Raw genomic sequence first — 12,831 nt, 5'->3', positions numbered from 1 at the left:
GCAAAAAAAAAATGCAGGATGACAATTTATGTAAAAAAAATCAGGATGAACTAATAAAAAAAGGCAGGACAGAGATTAAAACTAAAAAATAAATGCAGAACAACATTTTTCATCCTAGCCCCCCCCCATAAAAATCAAATGGTAGCTCCCTAAGTTGATGTTTTTTTCCATCTGAGAAATGTTATTTTGTTTTGGATAACATTATTTCACTTCAGCCCATTTGCTGTACACTTTGTCAACAAATATAAACAAGACCATCTTAACTTGCCTTTAGTTTTGATACTTGCCAGTGATGAGAAAGTTTGATTATTGGTTAAAAAATTAAATATATTCCACCATTTTGTTTTAGGCTAAACTTGCAAATATGTCAATAAACACTAAGCAATGGAAGACTTGTTAGATTTAACAGCTTTATTATAAAATATTTGGACAAAATATATCTAACAGTTAAAAAAACATGGTATAACAATAAAAATATGCATATTTTATAATGTCATGGTACAAAATCTACCCTAATTATATAAGGTTATCTCCCTTTTTAGCAAATACTAGGTGATTGTTTTATAAAAGGTTTTTATGCACTAGAAAAGTAAATTTTACAAATGGGTTAAGGACAAAAACTTTTCTATCATTTAAAGATAAAGTTTATCCTTCATGACTTTATCATTTCCAGTATGCAAAACAAATGTGTATACCCCTTAACTATTGTTAAGACAGGTTCATGGTACATATATTGGGCATGTCACTGGGTTAGTTTGTCTGTGTGTCCCCTCAAACATTTTCCATCTCCCAATGAACTTCTACTAACTTTTTGGCCAAATTTATACCACTTTTCTATATAAAGTACAGTTGTGATTTAAAGTTGAAAAATAGAAAAATTTACATGTACCAAGAAATAATTGTAATATATTTTTACTACAAATATCAGATATCTGAAGAAACCTAATCTTTCTGTATGAATACAATTTCTTAATTATAAATAACTGAAAAATAATATACAATTGATAAGGTATTTATGAAAAGAACAATTTTGATATTCAATATTCTCAGTATCCTTTATACAGATGCACATGACAAACTATTAAAATACTTAAGCAATTATCGTTCTGCATGATTACAGTTTTTAAATAAGAAATCATACACATAAAAATAATATGCAATTTTAAAGGTATTCATAAAAGAACAATTTTCATATTCAAACTTTCTTCAGTACCTGTTATGGAGATGCACTTAAAAAACTATTATTAAAACTATTTTTAAAACACAAATAATAAGTATTTTTTTCCCAAATTAATGTGCAAAAAAGTAAAAAACCTGAAAATGTGTGTGGTTATGTAGCTGCAAGTATGAGTCCCTGAATTCTGGTTGTGTGTAACAGATATATCTTCATAAATGTATTCTCTTAAATTACTGGACATGGAAGCAAATTACATGTAATGGTAACAGAAATCTAACTTTTTCACAGAAAAAATGTACTGCAAATATACAATCTCCCTATGCTTCAATTTAGTGCAAAGTAAAAGTTTGGGATAAACATCCTGAAAATAAACCAAAACAAATATAACATATGAATTAAACTTCAAAGTAAGGAAGGTTTTTTACATTTAGATTTACATAAGCTAATATGATTTCATCTTTTCTTTTTCTCTCCACTGCCTGGCCGTTTCGTTGGTGATTCATTCCTATTTTTACTTGATTTGCTTGGAGTTTTCTTGGCATTTTTCTTTGTTCTTGTCTGTGGTCGAGACATGCTGTTCAGTTTAACTGGAAATAATAAAATATCTTGTGTTATTTTAGTTCCTAATGTTTTATACACTGTTATATTCAAAGATTTAAAAAAAAAAGATTGTGTAAGTATTAAGTCAGAGGATATTTTTTATTGATTAAATGGATATTTCACAAAAATTTATTAATTCAAAAAAATGTTTGTTTTAAATAGAATAGATTAGTTTATTTTCATTGGTACCAATATAAATGGATTAAGGAAAAATGAAGTTATGTGCATGGATACTTGATTTCATTTTTTTTTTTTTTCAAATTTTGCATGTAAGTCCATATGAAATTTGAATTTGTATTTGTGGTTTTCTTTACCAATATAATTCTTGAAAATTGGTAACAACAAATAATAATGTAGCAAAAGACCAGTAGATAGGATATGTGGCTCAACACAAATAAAATTTTCAATTTATTAATCTCTTCTTTTTTAAAGATGATGTGCATAATAGTTAATAGATTACTATTATATTTACCCATCAAATCAGAATTGTATTCCTCTAGGTTATTGAGTAGTGAAGTATACAAAAACTTTCCATCATGACATCCTGAAAAATATAAGAAATCAATTCAATGCTATTCTATTATACTATATGAGGGTCTGGATGGGGTTTACAGAATAGAAAATAATTGGCTTAAAAAAAAAAGAATAGACAAAAATTGTACAAAAAAATAAAGAATAAAGTATAATGTGGTGCTAAAATATTAAGAATAGAGAATAATGGGCAAAAAATAAAAAAAAAATAGAGAAAAATGGCCTATAAATAAAAGAAAACAGAAATGAAGGACCCCATCCAGACCCTCATCTATACTATATACACAAATCTGTAAATACACTTAAATCTGCTAATCTTAGAACATTAAAAAAGATATAAAGATTTTCAATTTGTTGTAACTGGTAGTACGTGTCATCTGCAATAATTTCTCATGTTAAAATCAATTTCATAGTTTAAATGAAAATTTATTAGGTGTAAATGATCAAACCTATAGATCTTTATACAGTTAGAAAGATATTTTTTTTTATTATGAAACAATTCAATGACATTACTTATCATGCAAAATAGCTGACTATGCCCTGTATGGGTTATGCTCATTGTTGAAGGTTGTCCGCTGACCTATAGTTGTTAACTTCTATATCATTTGGTCTCTGATGGAGAGTTGTCTCATTGGCAATCATACCACATCTTCTTATTTTTATAAAATATTTTGAATTCCCATTTATAGGTGAACATTACTCTCCTCTTTAGCTCATCATTGAAGACCTGTCAGCTGTTGTTATTGTGACATAGCTGTTCTAATGATGGCTGGCTATTTCCCAGTATTTCTTGGGAAGTTTTGTTTCATACCCCCCCCCTTTTTAATACTTTAATGGTTGTTTTGCTTCATGTATAAGTTCAGTAGTGGGTCTGGGATCTTCGTTCCTATATTCTTTAATTTTGTGGACCATTTCCTCTATTACTTAAAATGCTTATTCTGTAAAATTCTTCATTAAAATTTGTTCAATCAATTTTAAATGCTAGGTGCAGAAAGCACATGATTTCGGTATTATCTTAATCGTTTATTTCTGTAATCAGCATTTTTTTAACTATTTTTTAACATTATTCATTTCTTTAGTTTGTAGCACCAATTTCTCTATTCTTCATCTATTTTTCTGTCCATATTTCTCTATTTTTTACGTCAGAGACATATAATACAGAGACATATATGTTTACGTTTAACCAATTATTTTCGATTCTGTAAACCCCATCAAGACCCGTATATTTCATTGGTCCAATCTAAAGAATTCTACGACAAACGGTCCTTAACAATCAAGGTCAAAATTTTGTACTTCTCACATACAAAAGTATCCCCAATAAAACTATTTTAAGTCTTTGTACGTATAATAAATCAATCTTGTAATGTATCGTGAAATGGATAAAATAACAATTCATTCAGATTGATTAAATTTTTACTTGGAACAACAGCCCTTTTCAGTATCTAGGAAAAAGATTGTTTGTTTTATCTCAAAATGCCTTTTGAGATCTTTAATTTCTCGAAAGTCAAACATATAAGACGTTATTTGTTAAAAGGTAGACTAAATATTTGGTTTTTCATTACACCGTCCACTTTAGTTTCAAAATAAATTATGTTACTGTAAAAAAAATTGTTGTTACTAGAAATATTTAACACTTCCGTAATATAAATGACTGCATGTTTGTCGTGATGATAACCTTAGATTGTTTTTAATGTGATTTTTGACAACTGGATTGTAAATTACACTTGCAAAAAGCGCATATTGTTTATTCATTATATCATACAAATATATAAATTTGTCTGTCAAAATTATTTGTGTTGTACGAATGAAAGTTTTTGGCGCTGAATTTCATTCTGTCCATCGATCCTTAGACCAGTATCCCGACAAAACTTTCTTTCGTCGAGTTTTAAAACCTATCGTATGTCCGTTAACAAATGAAAACAATCCTAATGAATTCCATGCGTCCGAAGCGCTTTTCTGGATTAACCTACATCATGCAGGAACTTTAATTGCCAAATATTTTAAAGAAACGAAACAGTTGAAGGGCAAAAAGGACTTAAAACCTCAGTTTCTTGAAAATTTTAAATGTCAAAAAACGGACATTGTTAGAAAGACGGTTTGTTATAAGTCAGTACCGAAATACTGACCCTGAATGATACCCTCATCATTACATAGAAGTGTTATCGTTTATCAGCAAAAAGTTCAGGTTTTGGCAATTAAATCAGAAAAAGAAAAAATAGTACAGGGATTCATATTGCCATACAAAAATAGTGAAAAGATATCAATTTGAAGACAGAAAAAATAGACGCAATTATGATTTCATTCCAAATCCATAACTATGGAACATCTTCTGAAAGTGTTGCTGCATCTGGAAAATTTGAGATAGTGACACTATTCCTGTTTTAATAAAATTAATTGCTCTTTTAAGAACGAGAGAAAAGATTAAATAATTATGCATTACTATGTAAATCAGATGTAATCTGACGCCCCTCAGACATGAGACGATTACATCTAATACAGATACGGCCTTACTTACTTTCAACCCGAATAAGTATATATGTTTCCCGTCCATTAACTAGTTCATTTGCGTATTCTTTGCTGCGTCCAGACAAATTCTTTACTTGACCTTCCAAGTCAACTAGGTCTATAACTACTGAAAAGAGAGATGAGGAACAATTTGTAAATATTCAACAATTATGGGACTGTTGTGAATTGAGTCAACAATAAGACTTTACAATATAATATAAATATCACCATAAGCCTCAGCCAGAATCAGAGCCAAAACAAAATAAACCAAAAAAAATACATTTATATCAAATAACAGTATCAAGATTCGAGGAAAAGAGAGAGGGTAGTAAATGCCACAAACTGAGGTAAAAATATCGCCTAGCGATTTTTTTTTTACGATTGTGTGCAAAAAAGCTATTTTTTCTATCTAAAGGGGCATATGTATAGCTGTAGCTAGACAACAAGCTCCATGACGTACATTTTGCAAAGCTACATTGTTTTAGCAAATTATTCAAAATTTCTATCGCTTCAAGTTGATATCCCATTAAACTTAAACTAGGTTCCACGAAGTAGGTGTTTTCTTTATGTATTAGATGACTTCTGGATCTATTGATATATTTTTCTGACACCACATGACAAAAAAGGAAATCTTTAATTTAAAAAGTTTAGATTTTTAGCATATTTAAGATCAGATTTAAAATTTGAAATCGATAAAATCTTCTGAAATGTACTGTTATCTTTGAGGATCCCCCACCAATAAAAACTGACCACCACGAAATAGCACAATAGTGTTGAATGTGGCTTTAATCAACAATCAATCAATCAATCAATCCATATGGCTTTCAGTGACACCAAACACTTTTCCTAAACATCTCGTGCGTATACCAGTTGAAATGCGTGATCTGGAAGCAATTAACAGTCTAATTACCACACTAAATATAATCCCAATTCAAATCGTATCAAATAATTATTGAATACACATAATGAAATAAAAATCTATAATAGGAAAAGTATCAACCTGCCTGTCAAAGTGACATTAAATTATAACCAATTTAGATAGTGAATGACTTGTCAAGCTTTAGTATTTACGTATAAAGTGCTTCCAAGTACTATAAACTTGATAAATTTCATAGATAAAATGATATTTTCAATTTTGTTAAATTCTTATCGACTTCTTCATGTCTTACTTCTTAACATTTAAAAAGGTAGATATGAGAGTCAATTCTATCATAGATCTGCAGTACGACGTCATAGAAAGGGTAAAATCAGCGGTATAACATTCAAGTTATACTAATTATAAACTATCAACAAAATTATCACGCCTACATGTTTAAAATATAAAGTTATTACATCTACTCAAAATCTTCTTTAATGCGTGTTTTTTTTATAAATAAACACCAGCTTTATTATATTGCATTTAATCACAGTCATCATGCATAACACCAGGGACAGTCTATACTAAAGTATAGTATAGACTGTCCCTGATAACGTACAGATATATTGACTTATGGTACCGTTATACGTTGTCATACCAACTCGTCCATCATTATTTATGAACCGACCTTGAAATAAAGCTTATTGTTCTCCTTGTTCATTCTGATCCAGTTTTTCATCGTTGCATCATAACTTTCATCTGATTTAATCTTACGATTAAGTATAAACACTTTTTGTGTGCCACCCTCGCACTATTGTATCAGTGCTTTCATCTAACCCACCATCGCACAGTTGTTTCAGTTCTTTCATTTAACCAACTCTAGCACTATTGTATCAGTTCTTTCACCTAACCCACCCTCGCACTATCATCAGTGTATCAGTTCTTTCGTCTAACCAAACCTCGCACTAATATTGTATCAGTTCTTTCATCTAGCCCACTCTCGCACTTTGTAACAGTTCTTTCATCTAACCTACTATTGTAATAGTTCTTTCATCTTACCCACTATTGTAATAGTTCTTTCATCATCTAACCCACTCTCGCACTATTGCAGGTCTTTAATCTAACCCACTCTCGCGTTATTGTAATAGTTCTTTCATCTAACCCACTCTCGCACTATTGTATCAATTCTTTCATCTAACCCACTCTCGGACTATTGTACATGTATAAGTACTTTCATATCACCAGAGACATGTAATACAAAAGTGTATTATATGTCTCTGATCTAACCCACCCTCGCACTATTGTTTCAGGTTCGTTCATCTAACCCATTATCACGTCGATCATCGTATTAACACTTGCATCCGATCTACAGTGGCACAATCTCCTTTTGAAAAGCATTAACTTTATTTTAAATATTCTTTATCAAAGCTGGTGTTGGTTGTTATTTACACCCGGTACATGGGTAATTAACCAATCATATTGCAAGATTTTTGCTTCATAAGAATAATGGCAGTTACACCCGAGATCAAATAATACTTACTATCATCGTCACATCTACACTTTCGTCTGATCCATTCCATCAATGTATGACTGGTACACCAAGGGTTGAATAAAGCTTCCTCACCATCTGAAGAAAACAGTGAGCATTATAAGTTTTGTAATTAGCTATATATCGTAAGACTATACTACATTCATTTACCATGCATAATTCCATAGATTCCCTTAATGACAACAGCTGTTTGGGATCTTCCCACATGCATCATTGTTTGGAATATCATGATATTCCCACATTTACCAAATTTTATAAGTTGTGATCTTTCTTTCCCACTTTAATCGGAACTTTTTAGAAGAATATAGTCAAGTTGTCTTGGTGGGCAGCAGACAAGAGGCGGGATTACACACGTGCACACAGGAGGGGTCAGGTATTGGTGGTTAATATGGTCTGTTGTACCGTTTGATATATTTTGTGATCTATGCATGTAATTCCTTTGTGTGTAATATAACACATAAACATCCGACTTATCATTAATTATAATTTTCCTTACACAGCAAGACAGCGCGGCAAAAATTGCAAACTTTTCATGAGCACATTACAATAATGACCCCTTTTCAGATTTATGTTTATTTTTTCGTTTTGCTCGATTATTTGTTTTCTGGGTTGTTGTTGGTATTCTCTCTTTTTCCCATGATATAGTGTGTTTAGTTTGGAAAATAAATAATCGAGAAAAACTTAAATTTACTTTGAGAAACGGTGAATTGCACTTTCAACTAAAGTTGATTTCAATATGGAACAAATTCAGCGATGTGTACCTAATTCAGTATAAATTAAATGTTGTTTTTTCAACAGCATGACCTATAGGAAAACGGTTAAAGATTTAAACTTTGAAACTGCATTAAGCAAACCTGGGAAAGTTTACTGAAAAATATATATGCCGGCGTGAGAAACAAAATATCGGTCGTTCTTCTAAAAAAAATCTAGTTCGTTTCTATTTTCCGTGAGTATTCTCTAATCAGCCAAAGATTATGAAAAATAACTATGCCTTTTTATGCATGTATTTTGGACTGAAATTGAACCCTGTGTATAATCCAGTGTTGGTTCATTAAGTATAATGCTTTAATTGAATTTAAATGAGATCGATTTAATTCTCCGCATGGCAGATAGACTAAGTCTGGTCAAAGTAAATAATCAAATTAGTAAAAATACAATTTTAAATGAATCGTATCAGTATGATAATACTGGCCGATTATGAACAATATTTGCTAATTATAAGTATTAATTGAAGTAGTACCCAGGAAAATCAATATAGAACAAGAGGGGCTTAATTACTTGTCTGATTCTACTGTCTGTCCATGTTAAGATTTAAAAATAAATGTAACAACCATGAACGGGGCTTACTAGATAAAGCATAAAGGTCATATCCTAATCAGTGAAATGTGACAAAAAGACCGTGCTCATTTCTTAACAGATTCGAACATAGAAGTGTTTCACCATATGCCTACGTTAAAAAATGAATATTTAATGGTAATAGATTTGAAACGTCTGTGTGAACGCGATGTAAATGAATAATTGATATTAATCAATGCGTTAGGCCTGATAATTACAGTGATAGAAAAAGAACGACGAGGATCATTCGGAATATACAAAGAACTCGAAGAGTCGATAATAAAACTGCAGATTTCATTTCCATATCAAGTTTGCAAAGAATCAATAAAAAATCAGAGCAAGACAACGGCAGTGGTATAGATTGGTACATGTCACAATGCTTAGCAACATTTGATGTCGAAAATCTTCCAACACCGTTCCTCCTACTCAAAGAATATTAATGCATGTAGCGTTTTTATATTACTCAAAATATATAGATATATAGACAACAGTACTTCGATTTCTTTGTGTTTCTCTCTCTCTTATTAGTACTATTTCTTTTAATTTAATCAAGAATTCAAGTGCATCTAGTGAATATAACATATTGGCATATGTGTCTCTGATCGAATATGTGCATTGTACATCATGTCTGTTGAACGAACTTGTCTTTGTTTTCCTGTACAAGTATTTATAGATACAACATGTTTTATTAAGTGTGTTTTGGCTATTAACTCAATACTTCAAAAGTTGGACTATCAATTATTTACGCATAAACAAATTCAATCTAATCGGTAGCTATGTTACCAAACTAAGCATGTTTCATTAATGTTTAAATAAATCCTGGGAAAAAATTATACATGTAAATTCATATCAATAAATGACATTTTAAATAGTACATAAAAATTAATATGCATAAAAATAGTTAAATGGGACTAGACAACTGAAGTATAAACATAGGAACAACTTTATAGGTTGTTTACATCCGTGTCGTCTCATGATTTGGTGGATAGAGTTGTCTCATTGGCGGTCATACCACATCTCTTTTTTCTATATAGGATGTGAAAAAACAGAGGCGAAAGATATCAAAGGGATATCCAAACTCATCAGTCGAAAACAAACTTACAACGCCAAGGCTAAAAAACTAAAAAAAACTACCAAAAGACAAACAGTATAATACACAAAACACAACTTAGAAAACTAAAGACTGAGCATCACGAACCTCACCAAAAACTGGGGGTGACCAAAACTGACAAGTACAGCAAAGGCAAAGGTGGTTTTTTCTTCAAGTAAAATTAATTATTTTCAATAACACATGAATAAAAAGAGATGTGGTGCATATGTCAATGAGACAGCAATCACACGATCCGAAATAATCAACAAAACATCTAGAGGTCAACAAGTAGTATGTTAAAATGTAAACGTTGTCCTATATACACACATCACCATGCAGTCAAGGATTGTCTCTAAGTTGTATAATTCTTAGTGTAAACAATGTATGAGGATGGTAGATCAACGGCACCTCCTGTTTAATTTATTATGACAACTTGCCCAAACTTGGGGTCCTTTATCTAATGATGAAGACTGTATGTTGGCTGTTGAAGACCGCATGTTGGCTGTTGAAGACCGTATGTTGGCTGTTGAAGACCGTTTGTTGACCTCTAGTTGTCTTTTGTGTTGTTGGGTTGCATTCAAAAATGCTGTTTTTACCGCACACAGACACTTGCCTCTGAAAAATATACCTATATACCATAATACAACACGTTTTGTTACATTAAGGTATATAGGTAATTTTCAGAGTCAAGTGCCTGTTTTTTCTCTATAAAAATATTGTTTATTCATTTTCTTCACTTCTATGTGAATACGTAAAACGTTTATGGGCCTAACTTCTTCAAGTGAAATCCTGGTTAAATCACATGTTTACATTCAACAAGATACAGTCGGAAGTCAGATTCAAGGTGTGAGTTACACATATTATAAAGGACTCGCTTTTTTCTCGTGCGAGTTTCTATGAAAAGGGTCAGTGGTTTTTCCTCAGTGCGTATAGTAAAAATAACGGGGCATTTAATGGTCGATAGGATGTTTTTTAGTAATTTTTCTGAATTTTTGTGTATGCATCCCTCTTATTTTTCAGTTCATCGAGCCCCTCCGGCCCACTCTTTTTGAAAATACAAATCTTAGTCATTATTAGACTCAATACTGTATCCAAGACAAACATCGACATACTTTTTTAATGTTCTCTACCATTCATTTTTGGTTTATTTATTCTGTACATCACTAAGACAAAACAAATGTATCTTTTTTAACAAATTACTGTTTGCTAATTTAAAAAAAAACTTTTTGAGATTAAATGAGAAATTAATTAAGATATTGTATTAAATAGTACCTACCGCCGTATTTAACAATGATAAACGATTGATCTGCTGTATCCGTCATCTTGCATCCGTTTATAAAGTATCCAAATATGTCACTGTTCTAATTTCAATTTAAATTATATTTGCGTACCATTTTAAGGTACATTTCATTGAATATCATACAAAATTATTCATAAATCCACACACAAGATAAAATTCTATATTTAAATGCCACTGAATTCAGGTGTGAAATCTAACGGATTTTAAACAATGCCATGCAATCAACAGGTAACAATACATATGCAGTCTCGTTGTCAACAATACGTCCTTTAAACAGATTGAAATAACGAATAAATAAATAGGTTTAGGTGTTCATTCAATAAACACGGTTTTCATGTTATGGCTTGTCTCCTTTCAATAAACTTTGTATTTACCTGTCAATACAAAGAAGTTAGGCTCCCGTGGTCCAAATATTTACATCTTAAATATTTAAAACCCTTCATTTATAATTATTTGATATTTATGCTATAACACGTAATGCCATTAGTATATACTAATATTGAACATTTGCTATTAAAGACCATGTCCATTTCTTTCTAAAGAAAAAAGGGGTGGATTTCTATTTCTTAAATGTATTTCGGTGACTTAAACGTAGTGCACCTTACCGTTAAATATTAATTGATAATTCATTAGTGATGTCAGATTTGCTTTATTAACTACAAAAATTTACAAATTTATTAATAATAAAACATGAGTGAAAAGTGTCATTTTGTTTAACGTTTATTATAATATAACTGGTTATTTGTCCACAAATAATTTTCTAAATTTTTCCATTTTTGGCAACAAATAGAAGTTCAATCCATTTATTTGTCAATTTACAACTCTGAATTTCCGTATAAGTCTATATATAGTTTTCCTTAGATAAAGCTTTTTCACACTATATTCTTATAATACAAAAAATGAGGAACATAGGACTAGTAATTTGTTTACAACTATTCCTCATATGTTTTACTTCACAAAGATTTTTTTCAGTTATCTAAACTGTTATCATGTTTTCCTAAAATACACAAAACATATTACGATTAAAAGTAGCCTCTCCATTAAGGGATAATGGAATTATTCCAGATTTTGCCAACCCTGCTTCATACATCCACATCATTTTAATATCATTGTTAAATACGGAGGTAGGTACTCTATTGCAAGTTATCCAAGATTATATTGTTGGCCGGAAAGAATAGTCACAAATGAATTTCAGGCCCCCTTTCAGACCAGAGTTCAGAATTTTTATATATTTCGGTGAATCATAATTTTTGAAAGGAAAATAGCGAAAAGGATTATACCCCGTTTTATATTATGCATTTTATGTGTATGTCACTGGTATTGCTGGAAAATAAATCAAAAAGTTGCCAGACATGAACCTGTTCAGACTCATAATTAACTTTGAACTTAAACAAACCTGAAATTTGTTTCCTGTATGCAATTGTTTTCCATTTTTCGTAACAATATAAGCCAAATTGTTTTAATCCATGTGATTAATAAATAAAACAATTAACTGAATATATTGCATTAAATCCCACTTAAAGCACTAATTGACTTGTAAAATAATAGCCATCAGTTAAAAAGTTCCATTTATATTTCTAACAATATCCAACTCCACCCTCCATGTAATTGTCCAATAGATAGACTACTGTTTATAAATATTTCCTCGGGGATATTGACCAAATGCGCTGAAGTCTTCCTCCATAAACAGCAAGATCGTAAAAGTTGCAAAAAAGCTTAATTTAACAATTTCTGTCAAATATATCCTCTACTGGACTATTTTATACCTGTTGGCAAATATTTCTCTCCCTCCCCTTTTTTTTTCTTTCTAAACAATATAAGCTTTTGACTTTTCTTGGTTATGCTATGTTCAAGGTCAACCAATCAAGCTTTCAATTAATCAATCAGT

General features: G+C 30.8%; 1 protein-coding gene across 1 annotated transcript; it reads right to left on the bottom strand.

The window, feature by feature from the left end:
- Positions 1-393: 393 nt before the first annotated feature.
- On the bottom strand, positions 394-11,234 carry LOC127712582 (uncharacterized). The gene is made up of 5 exons (XM_052219092.1): positions 10,920-11,234; positions 7,210-7,296; positions 4,824-4,940; positions 2,250-2,321; positions 394-1,764 (listed from the first exon to the last, which is right to left on the bottom strand). Exons 1-5 carry the CDS (start codon positions 10,963-10,965, stop codon positions 1,631-1,633), a joined length of 456 nt encoding a protein of 151 aa, XP_052075052.1. The 5' UTR covers positions 10,966-11,234; the 3' UTR covers positions 394-1,630.
- Positions 11,235-12,831: the final 1,597 nt, after the last annotated feature.

The sequence above is a fragment of the Mytilus californianus genome, unplaced genomic scaffold, assembly GCF_021869535.1.
Source record: "Mytilus californianus isolate M0D057914Y unplaced genomic scaffold, xbMytCali1.0.p SCAF_8, whole genome shotgun sequence".
NCBI lineage: Eukaryota > Metazoa > Mollusca > Bivalvia > Mytilida > Mytilidae > Mytilus > Mytilus californianus.
Note: the sequence above shows the minus strand (reverse complement) of the source record. Positions and strands in the feature narration are given on the sequence as shown.

Bases quoted from the DNA above. Each gene is read 5' to 3' on its own strand.
- LOC127712582 (XM_052219092.1), bottom strand. From the start codon at position 10,965: ATGACGGATACAGCAGATCAATCGTTTATCATTGTTAAATACGGCG. The intron at 7,297-10,919 runs GTAGGTACTATT...TGTTTTCTTCAG, and splicing joins TATCATTGTTAAATACGGCG to ATGGTGAGGAAGCTTTATTC. The intron at 4,941-7,209 runs GTAAGTATTATT...CTCTCTTTTCAG, and splicing joins GTGTAGATGTGACGATGATA to TAGTTATAGACCTAGTTGAC.